The sequence below is a fragment of the Theobroma umbraticum genome, unplaced genomic scaffold (genome assembly GCF_002168275.2).
Source record: "Theobroma umbraticum cultivar Fairchild unplaced genomic scaffold, ASM216827v3 scaffold_12.1, whole genome shotgun sequence".
NCBI classification, from domain to species: Eukaryota; Viridiplantae; Streptophyta; class Magnoliopsida; order Malvales; family Malvaceae; genus Theobroma; species Theobroma umbraticum.
Genome location: NW_018397269.1, coordinates 1,612,484 through 1,624,055, shown reverse-complemented (window position 1 = coordinate 1,624,055; position 11,572 = coordinate 1,612,484). Strand labels below are relative to the sequence as shown.

Here is an 11,572-nt window from a genome sequence, read left to right as displayed (position 1 = left end):
TTTAAGCCATGCTTGCTGATGGTCTGGGGTATGGGTGTTTGGTTTGCTTCTCTGTTTTGGCATTGGCAAGGAGAATGGTTGGATTGAAGTCCGGAGAACCTGTGAGGGGAAGGTCTTCTTTGCAGAACGTTCTGTTGTTCTTCCCTTTTCCTCTTCATTCGTTGCTAGCTTCTTTGTGGCGGGGTTTTTCGCGTGTAGTTATGTTGAGGAAGAGCTAGAGAAGTTTTGTGCTTGGAACACAGTTGTTCTTGGTCTTCATCTGATGGTCTGCTTGCGGCTTTCCTTGATTCATGCCCTCTGTTCTACTTTGTGAGGCTCTTCTTGCCTGATCGTTCTAAGGAGACATCAGGGGTTGCTATGGTTTCTCCTTAGGCTCTTCACGGCTGATCGATGTCGAACTTTGCGCCATGGGGTAAGCTCGGTTATATGGTTTTTGAGTGTGGCCTTTGTCGAGTTTGGTTTTTCGATGGCAGGATTCTTGTGGTGTTTCTGGTGGCTTTTCTAGCGATTCTGATTTTTGAGTGGTAGAGCGTTTTGTTTTCATTCTGCCAAGTGATGGTTTCTGAGAAAACACTCATGTTTTTATTTTTTGACGCGGGTTGGCAGTCTCGATCCTTTAAGGTAACATTTTTATAAGTCGTTGGCCCTTTTTGACAATTGTACAGGTGCTCTCATCCTCACAGTTTCATTTATGGCATAAAAGTCTTCTCTCTTTCAAGTTTCAGAGACTTAAAAATGGCATGCAGGTGATGGGATTGATAAAAAGTATCTTTTAAAAAAACAAAATGTAATATGTTTACCATGGAGAAAGTTGATCCTGTCATATATTTCAAGAAATAAAGCTGCCAATGAATTAACTTGGCTGGTTATCAAAGAATTTCAAGCAGACATACATTAATTATTTTCCAGTAAACATTGACTAATGGGTGATGGAGGAGCATGGCGTATGTAGCTGAATCTCGGGCTAAACTATTCTGTATTAAAGTACCAGTCCGACTATACAAAAGTTTTAAAATTAGATCCCAAAATAATTGTGATGAGGAGGAGTGTTTGGTATTTTTCGAGAACCAAACAACCTGAGGATCGTGGATCATGTCCAGTTACAGGACAAGTCATTTAGTTTCACCGCCTGGGTTTAGGGTGGGTGAAGTCCCGCTTATATTTGTCATCATTCTCTTCGCACCCTTCATTTTCTTTTGTTGGAATTTTTTGATTAATTTGGATAATTTTATGTTCTCTTTATAGGATATAGAGGAATTCATTCTTGCTGTCTGTTAAGGCCAAAAGTCATGTCCACTAAGTAATTTCTATTTGTTTTTCTTTCTTTTTTCTGAATTTTAATTTTCTTTCCCTGCTTGACTCCATGCATGACAATGCCATATGTTCATATCCGGGTAAAAAGTTCATGTCATCAACTCAACTTTGACCGTATGATGAACTTTAATGACCTTAATTTTCCTCTCCTAGTATCAGCCTGAATAAATTTCTAAAATATGACTAATTATCTTGACAGCAAAGTGGTCAGCATTTTTCCATTCAGTTATTTGAGTCACTAATCCAAACAAATTCATTAGGTTTGTCAAAGAATGAATGTTCAACAACTAAAAGAACAATACATTGCAGTTTTGAAATAGCAATGGCTACAAATTTCAAAAGATTATATTGCCTCGCTTATGACAAAAAGATCATGCTTAGCCTCTACAAAGACAAATTTGAAGATAAGCAAGTGCCGTGACACAACCTCATCTCTTTCTTTTCTTCCTTCATATGCGATTAGGAACACTTAAAAAAAAAACAATTTTAATGAAAAAAATGATCTCGTGCTACTAAGTAACATCCTCATATACCACATGAAAAAAGTTTTTAAATATATATATATATATATATATATATATATATTCATCCCATATAGAAGTAAGGAAAGACCAGTCTCACTTGATTTCACTGGGACTGGTGTGTTTCTTCTTGGTTCTTTGCTTTGCCTCTAAGCATGTCAGTGACTCTCATGATCCGCATGAATCTGGTATCCTCTGCTGGTGCAGGTGCCACCACAGCTTTTGGGGATTCAACTGCCTCTGTTGGTGGTTCAGTACTTTCTTTCTTACCTAGCAGCCCACCTTCACCAAAGAAACTAGTCACTGATGATGCAATCCCGAGGTGAGCTCCCATCACCTTACTCAAAGCCTCAAAAGTCCCACCCGACCTTTCTTTCAATATTATTTCAAGGGCTTCTTTGTGTGCTGGATCTAATGCATCAGGGTCTTTTAACAAGTTTTGTAAGGTGGGTAGGAGGAAATCCCGAATGCTATTTGCAGAAACATCTACATAAAAAAAATGAGATAGCCCAAAATACATCAAACAGAAACCTTTTTGGATGCAAATATGTAATTACACAACTGAACCATTTGGGGAGGGGGAACCACAAATAAATTATCACAGATTAACAGCAGCAATATTTTATGTTTCCTTAGTGTTGAAGGATAGTGAACCTTGGCAATTCCATTAAAAAAAAACCTAGTGGCATAAAAGATGAAACTTCTGCTGAAGAAATAATAGATCTAATAAAGAGATTTTAAAGGTTTTAATAATTCAACTCCCAGACACTCTTCCCCCTTCAATCTTGAGTTTACTAATTTTAATCAAGAAGTGTGGGGAGCGATTTGAATCCTATTCTTCCCATCCCACCCTTTTGAAAGGCAGGATGACCAATTGGCCTGCTGTCTCCACAAACTTATATATAATCAGTGATTAATATAATGGCAGTTCATCTGAGTTCATTCATTGTAAACTGAGGAAAGTTCAACACAGGCTGGTACTAACAAAAGTGATGTGAGTACAGCATGGGTATAAGAAGGGAGCATGTGATGTTTGTCCAACATCAAAGAAAAATATGGGGAAACTTATTCTTACTACCAGCAAAATACCAACCTAATACAGTGATTCTATTATTAAAAGGAAGAACCTTTTAAGGAAACATACAAACAATGATGAATGTGTAATCATTTATAATTCCTCTTGATTTGCCTACCAGGCATGCCAATAAAAAATGTATAATGTACATGGACTTAAACTGAGATTTATCAAAATCAATAATGAACAGAAATGAAACCATCAACTTACAGATGGTCAAACCACAAATAAAACACAGCCATCTTAACCCCAATCCACGCCCCCCTTCCCCCTCTCTCTCTCTCTTTCTGCAATGACAGGGTGAAATGATGGAGAATGTAGAAGGCAGTGAAAAGATGCCTACAGTTACTTAGAGAAGCAAACCTGTTGCATCCACAGCACGAATGGCTTCACAAAATGCATTAGCTCTCTGTCGACGACGCATCACATCAGTTGCAGAAACAGGCATGCTTGTCAGTTGGAAAATCTTAGATAATAGATGTAAATCATGTTAAGGAAAAAATGGCTTCACATAATAATTTGCCAGTGGCAATCACTAAAATGGCTATATCACAATGCATAACTCAATGAATAAAGTCCTAAAAATTAATTTTCCCATGAAAGTCAAGGATATAATCCCTAAGTCTCTCTGTTGTATGCGGAACTGCTATCACTAATGAATGGACCACAGCAATGGTTGCTTCATGTGATCCATCTTCAAGAAAAGCATCCATTTGAACACGTATTTTATCAACAATCTGCAACATGATGAGTTTGTGAGTATAATGTAAGGGTACTTCATTAGCATGAATCGAAATAAAAACCCCGTACCATGTCATTTTTAAAATGTTGTGCCACAGCTCCAAATGCATCTATGCTTGCATACTTCACATTCAGATTTTGGTCAGAGCCAAGAGTAATCAAGGCAGGCAGAACATGTGTAGAGGCAACTTTTGCATCGATATATGGCACCTGTTAAATGTACTAAGTTAATAACTTAGTATCAGGTATAGGAGGATATATTTGTTCCAAAGGAAAGAGAAACATACAATGACTTTCAATATATTGGCAGCACCGATCTTCATTTCTATATTAGAGCTTACTACCATTTCCCACAAAATATTGAATATCATGCCATGATGTTCTTCAAATGTGCTGCATTTTTGAAGAAGATTCTTTGTGAAATATTGAGCAATAAATAACAAATAGTTAGGACTAAAGGTTTTTAATTACAAACCAAAGGAAGCGGACAGCATTAACAACATCAATGTTGTGTGATGTAGACTGATTCTCTTTCATGGCACCTTCAACTAATAGCTTTCTCAAGTAGTCTGCTAACTGTTCGCGCTTACCAGGACCTCCTAGGACACCAGCCAAGAGAAGTGGCAGGATACATAGAGTAGCAAGTCTCTCAGCCACAGCTGTTCTTGGGCGCAAACCTGCAACCAAGCAACAATTAATGAACATGCAATGATCAAAGGTAAACAAAATTCTAAGAATCCAATACCTTTGATTCTCAAATGAATGTTGGGAGGGAAAAATGTCAAATCAGCATCATCACCAACCGCAACCAAGAATACAGGCAGTATTATGTGCGTCAAATAAGCGTCCCCAAAATGTTCAGAAACAGCTAACAAAAACTGCAATATCATGATATAGATTAGCAACAACAACAACAGCATTGTTTTCAATAGATCAAGCAATGGAGAAAGCAGAAAAGTTCTTAAGAAATGCAATATTGACAAAAGTACCTTTGTAGTTCGGTTTCTTAAATTATCCTCTTTCTGGGGTAACAAGCAAGCCAGCTGTATCAAACCAGAAAAGCAATCGACATGCATCCATTCAAATGCAGGCCATTCAACATGCCCCCTAGTAGAATATTAAAATATATCAAAATCAAATTTGCTCATAACTAAGCAATCAAATATCATACCATATTCTCTTCTGAAAATTCAGATATGAAAGGAAATAAAAATCTGGAAAATTAAACAACAAAGGAAAAGCAAGCTTACCCTGCATACAGTTCAAGCAGAGAGCTGGAGAATATTGTCCCATTCGGCTCTGAAACAGAGGAAAATGGGCATGTCTCGATGGCTTTCTGATGCACATAAGGAAGCAATTCAGCCAGCATTCTTAACAAAACATCAAGATTCCAGCGCTCCCGTTCACCTAAAACACGCAGGTGGGACTCCACTGACCCTTCAACTCCAGAAAGAGGTGGGCAACGCTGACATTATTGGGGGAAAAATATTAAAAGGGAGAAGTATTGCAAACTGGAAATGTCAGTGCCTGCATGAGAAACCAACAGGTGCAAAGTTACCTGAGCACAGCCTAAGATATGAGAGAGTAGAACTCGCAAAATATGATCTAACTTGTTTCCCCAATTTATTACTGCAGGAAGTAGTTCTTTTATTGTAGTTTCCACCACCACTCCAGACGGATCACAGGCCAATTGAAACATCAACTCCTCAACCTATCAACAAACAAATAAAGGCGTTGGAGAATCGTTATGGATTATTTTATTATGCTTTCTCTATTTCCTCCAAGTCATGATATTATGCTAAGGGCAAGAGGCTCCATCCCGTAGACCATGGGTCATCAACCTATTCTAGAGCTTACATTGTAGCCAATTCTGTCAAGTCAGAATTCCTCTCCATGATTGCCTCGAAGCATATTTAGTGAGGCTGACCTTGAAATATTTATCCATAAGCGGAAAGAGTGGAAGCAGCAAGGCCAGGTTGTGCGCAGCAGCTTCTCGAACAACAGTTGCGGGATCTTCAATCAGTTGTTGCACAATAGATAAAATAAGAGAATCACGAATCTCAGGTCGGACAAATTCAGCAAGCTCTCCACATGATTGAGCAACCAGCAACCTGCGCTCCTCGTACATGTGATTTATCTCCATTCAAAAAAAAATCGGATCAGGCCACTACAAATATAACTGACAAAACAAGAAAGCAGTGCAGAAACTCACTTGTTCCCAGCACTGGGGAAGTAATTCTGTTTCCGTTCTCATCTCCCCTACATTTTTAGCAAGGCTAACACATGCCTGAAATGAAGTTGAAAAGATTTAGCACCGTATTCATACTTGTAGCTATTGAACACGTAATGTGATCCTCAGAACAGTAACATACATCCATTATAATTCGCCTCTGCTGTTCATCTGGACGTTTAATCAAATTGAAGAGTGTGTGTGTCAACGAGTCTCGAGTGGCATTATCTGGATGCCGCTCAATAGCACACATTATCAGTGGAAGAAGTTCCTGCAGATAAATAAAATAAATTTATAAGAATATTATATAATATTGATGTCAGAGTAAAAACTAATGTAGTCAGAAAGTAGACCTCCCGATGGTTGATCAACACATAAGGAACAATCTTGGGCAAGGCATCTGCAAGGATTTGAATCGTCCCCAAACCCTGTCAAAATAAAAACTCTGCTTCAGATATGATACATAGACTAAATTTCTGTTAGGGGAAACATAAGGAAAGAACAGACTGAGGGAGAAGAGCCACGAGTGTGGTGGATGTGGAGTGAGAGGAAAGAAAGGTTTATAACTAAGTGAAAAAATGCTATTCAAATGGAAAGCCTATAAAATTTGTAAACAGACCCAACAGATCTCATATTGCTAAGAGCCCCAATCCACCCCAATCTCCCCACAAAATCCTAAGACAGAGAAACCCCTGCTTCCACCCTTGAGGGTAAGGATAAAGCGGAAATAAAAACTTGCCATGTTCTCAGGAGCAGGTCCATTGCCCAGGATTTCCGATTTTAAATGGAACCCATTACGTTCTGGTGGTGTTTTCTCATCTTGTTGGGATAGGATTCCACCATCTGGGAAACCATCAGAATTGTTCAAAGGATTGGTAACTGATTCTTGCAAATTTTCTTCAGGCTTGTGAGTGTTGTTATCAAATGTTTGGACTGGCAGTGACTGTGCATTGCTGTCTATATCTCCTGCTGGTTCAATTGGAGAGATTAGAGTTTTATTTTCATCCATCTCAACAACTTTCTCCTCAGTCTGTATTGATTCTTTCTCAGCAAAGCTGGAATCATCTAAATCTGGAATATTTGTTCTCTTTGACATTAATCTTTCAATTTCCATCTGCAAAGACTTTATTTCTTCTTCGTAACTTTCCAAGGCACCTGAATGAGCAGGGTTGACATTAGTATCCGCTGAAATTTGTACAGAACGAGATCCTTCGATGTGCATTTTCAGAGAAGTGATTTCAGCCCTGCAATCATTCAGTTCCTTCCTTTGGTGCTCCCAGGCATGCTTCAGATCTTGTATCTGAAGAAATATGAACCGGTGTAGTAATTATCATCTTAGCATCATCAAGGAGCTGCTCCCAAAGGAATTGAGTTAGAGAGAATTACCTGCTTTTCCTTGTCCTTCAGATCCTTCTGAGCAGCTTCCAAGGATTTAGTTAATGCATTCATTTGACCTTCAGCCAAATTTTTGTTTTTCGTCAAGCATTCATTCTTATGATTTAAACTTTCATTCGCTTTTTGTAATAACTCATTTTCTCGAATCATAGAAATTTTCTCCTGCAACAGAAGAAACATTACCATCTTCAATGATAGGAAATTCAATGCAAGAGGAATGATGTACATCAATTGTGACAGCAGATATTGTTAAAACATTGATCCTTCTTAATCATATCTCAACCTTTTGAATGTCAAAGATACATTAAGTCAAGCAACATATGTCCACAAACAACATGAAGAAGAAGCATCTATGACAAGCAATGTCAGCCACATCCAAATGTAAAAAGAAGAGGGCATGTGGGCAAGATTTTAGGACAAGGCTCTGTTCTTATCTCTGATTGATATCTACAGATCATAGATATTTTCTCAATGAAATAATTCCATAAACGTAATAATACAAGCAACACTTTTATTAACCAAACTACAATAAATTCAGATTAAGTTGCACTGAATATCATAAACAACAGTACAAATTGATTCTATCACCCAGGGCTTGATAAGATAAGTACACACACAACACAACAAATGCAAGAAAGAAAAAGCAGGTGACAAAAATGATACTGTTGCACATGAAGCTAAGTAACCATACTAAAGCATAGTAGCTATCAAGTACAAATATGAAAGATATTCAGTATGATTCGATATGAATGGTTAAAAAAAAAACAGCTTGCCCACCTCAGCAGCTTCTGAAGTTGATGACAGGTACTGATAATAATAATGGCGTAAGGCATCAGGTACACATGCTGGTGAGTTTTCCCAAATATCTAAGTTCTGGTCTGTAACCTGAGGTAAACCATGAACCAGCTATGATAAGTTTGAAAAACTAGCCGTACACTATGTACATTCACCAGATTAGACCGCTTCATACCCTCTCAAGGGCCTAAAAACCCACTTGTGTAAGAAAAATAAGACAAACTGCAAAGAAAAGATGAAAATTAAATTATAAAAACGTGATAGAATTATACAGCTTCTTTGTCCCTCTCTCTGTTTTTCTTTTTTTGTTTTTGGCGGGGGACAGGGTGGGGGTTGGGGAAGGGTGGCGGGAGTGGGGGTGGGGTGTGGTGGGGGGTTTTTGTAGATTTTACCATTCTAAAAGGTGCCAGGGCATCCCTAGGGAAAAGATGATAACTTAGGTTCTAACATCGTATCAAAAGCTGGACCAGCCCCTGCCTGCATTTTTCTTTTTTTCAAAATACCTTCATGTTTAGAAAATTTCTCCTCTAACATGTTATAGGGCAAGTATTTTGTAGTTCTTGCAGTTTCCAATAATAATTTAAAATTTCCTAAATTTTCAGTTTATTGACTTTTCCACGAAGCTTTGAGCAGATGGATTGGCAGGACAGCACCTTGCAGCCAAACCAATCACAACAAAAAGTTTAGGTCCTCTAATGCTGGTTGGTGCAGATTTAGAGAATTAAAAAGCACATTTATCCCTTTTAATGAGATATTAATTGTCTCTCTTCATATTGTACTAATCCCCCCAAAAAATAAAGGAAAAAAAAGATAAACCAAAATGCAAGAATAAAGGAAAGAAATTGTCCTTGCAGTAACAAGAACAAAACACTACCAATAGTTGTACATACCTCCTCATAAAATGTCATTGCAGTTAGTCGATATCCAGCTATCAGCAAATATTCCTTTACTGCGTAATTAAGATCTTTACGCTCATTAGCCTTCAATGGGCCTAAATCTGAGAAGGGAGCATCTCTTTTTTGCCGACTGATCCCCGGTGCATGATTTACAGAATTGCTCGCACTTGACTCTACATGTGCATCCAATTTAAAAATAATTTACAAATGCCAGAAGCATGATGGCTAACTATAAATGCCGAAATTTACCATTGGCGATTACACAAAGCCCACCAAAGATAGTTGTGTCTTCTATGCAAAACAGTTGCCAGTGAAAAGCAACTGCTGCAAAAATTTGGGTGCCATTCCCAAACATTAATATGAATATCTAGGATGATAAGCAGAAAACCATATGTCATTCTATGCATACACTTAGTAATGGAAGGTGGCCAACCTCATGGAATGCAAAAAGAGCCCAAAAGGTATAATTTTCCTATAAATTTCCTTTACCACAAGCAACTCGTCTATGGTGTACCTATACGATAAAGGTAGCCACTATTGACCATTTTGGTGCTCTAATGATTCTTGGAGCCATAAATAGGGACTCTTTCAATTCAGCAACCTACTAAAAGATGTGCCATACAAAGGGATTAAAATTTTTATTTAAAAATATCATTTGCAAAAGCTAAGTGCATCAATTCAGATTACCACTCAATTTATCCTGAGGGAGATCTGCTTTCCTCTGTAATTCTGTCTTGAGTTTCATAATGTCTTCTAGAGCTAAACGCAGTTCATAGTCACTAACTGCTAACTTTTCTTCTATTGCTTCTTTCTCTTCTAGCAAACTCTGAGGGTCTACAACTGCATTTCAAGAAATAAAGGATAGAGTAAAGCATCAGTAAGGTTCATGAGTTCCAGTTATAAATAGAAAATGGGCTTTTATATATATATATATATATATATATATAATTCAAGTTTCTTTTCAAAAATAAGTTGGACTCGGATTACACCACTTGACTAAAACTAAATTTGTGGGGGGGGTGGGGTTGGTTGGAGAAAAGACACGACGAATGGTAGCAAATTGGAATCATCAAGTTTTAGATATCTACTTAGCAAGCACTAAATAAGGGGTATATTACATATATGACAACAACAGCAACCCTTACATATCAACAACTCAGATGTATTATGCCTTTAAGCAGAATACGATAAGCATACAATATCACTGGAAGCCACAAACTCTTACGATAAGCATAATTAGTTAATTACTAGTTAACTATCTTGTTGAAACGGATGCCCTTGTTGCTAAGGCAAAATCAAAACAGAACTGCCAACTCTGACAAATTTTGATTAATTCTTACATAAAACTTAAATTATAAATTTCATTCTTCCAAACAAGATTAAAATTTTTATTTGTTATATATCCAAACTTTGCATTTCAAAAATCTTAAAACTCTGTTCCGTTGTTACTTTTGCCACTTGCTTTCTCTAAAACACTACCAGCATCAATGTTTTCTATGTTTTTTACATGCCATATTGGGCTACATAACGAGCGGTAACCCTCTTACGTCCCATAAATCCCACTATGCCCATTCCAAGATTCGAACTCCAAAATCCAAGATGGAGCCTTAAGCTCTAACCACCAGAGGGATGTTCCCTCGGAAACTTTGACCAGCTAGACTACAACGGAGTTAAATTTTCTCTACAATTTGATCTAACAATAACTAATTCACAATATACAAAAAAAAAAAGGAAAAAGAAAAAATATAATTGACAATGCTTAAACCATTCCAGATTTCAAGCTTGAAAAAGAAATTAAAAAAAATACCTCGAAGAGAGTTGTAGCGAGAGATCTGATCAGCAGGAAAATGAGAAGAATCCGCAAAAAATTCCTTAAGACGAATAGCTTGAGCGTCACGGCCATCGTCAAGAAGCTCGTGGAGTAATTCAAATGCCGTTAACAAGTAATTTTCTTCTAGTAGAAAATTCACTACGCAATTGCACAGCGATGATCTCTCAACATCCATAATCTGATCTTTCCTTTTTTTTTTTCTTTTTCAATCAATTAATTAATCTCCTCCATTTATAAACATCAGGAACTCATCAGTTCTCTCCCCCAAAACAAATCTAGATTTTTTTTTTTTTGACGAAATGGTTGCAGAGGCCGTGGGTTTTTTGGAAGTCTCAAGAGGTTCGAGCTGGAAGGAAAGGGGAGGTTTGATTTGGTGTGACGGAGATGTAATAGGGTTTCGTACAGTTTAGCTGATGTGGCTGTTCGATCTGATGAGTTTTTAGATTTGAATATGGGTGAGGTCAGAGGTGGGCTGTGGGATCTGTTGGATTGAGCACGTGCGTTGGTGCATGGGAGTTTGGAGCAGCACCCGTAAAGTCAACGGCAAAACCGCTAGCGCTTTGCCTAAATGCATTTTTTTCCGTAGTTATTTGGATTTATATTTTTTATGTATTTTTAATGCATTATATCATCATTTTGTAAAAAATTAAAATATCTTAATTTTTTAAAATTTTAATTTTAATTTTACACGAATATATTAATATTAAAAATAGTAATTCATCTTAAAAGAATTTTTTTACTATATATATAAGTTCAATTTTTAATTAATTATTA

At 37.2% G+C, this 11,572-nt stretch overlaps 1 protein-coding gene across 1 annotated transcript; it reads right to left on the bottom strand.

The window, feature by feature from the left end:
- Positions 1-1,593: 1,593 nt before the first annotated feature.
- Positions 1,594-11,206, bottom strand: LOC110425748 (HEAT repeat-containing protein). Its single transcript, XM_021440738.2, has 20 exons — positions 10,775-11,206; positions 9,655-9,807; positions 8,962-9,140; positions 8,054-8,161; positions 7,268-7,438; positions 6,621-7,181; positions 6,235-6,309; positions 6,024-6,152; positions 5,864-5,938; positions 5,579-5,788; positions 5,210-5,362; positions 4,902-5,116; positions 4,641-4,758; positions 4,397-4,529; positions 4,127-4,328; positions 3,939-4,044; positions 3,721-3,861; positions 3,524-3,647; positions 3,274-3,390; positions 1,594-2,321 (listed from the first exon to the last, which is right to left on the bottom strand). Exons 1-20 carry the CDS (start codon positions 10,971-10,973, stop codon positions 1,942-1,944), a joined length of 3,549 nt encoding a protein of 1,182 aa, XP_021296413.1. The 5' UTR covers positions 10,974-11,206; the 3' UTR covers positions 1,594-1,941.
- Between the last annotated feature and the right edge of the window lie 366 nt (positions 11,207-11,572).

Excerpts from the sequence above, each read along its gene's own strand:
- LOC110425748 (XM_021440738.2), bottom strand. The coding sequence starts at position 10,973 with ATGGATGTTGAGAGATCATCGCTGTGCAATTGCGTAGTGAATTTTCTA. Across the intron at positions 4,329-4,396 it reads CATTCATTTGAGAATCAAAG|GTTTGCGCCCAAGAACAGCT; the intron begins GTATTGGATTCT and ends GCTTGGTTGCAG. Across the intron at positions 3,862-3,938 it reads CCAATATATTGAAAGTCATT|GTGCCATATATCGATGCAAA; the intron begins GTATGTTTCTCT and ends TACATTTAACAG.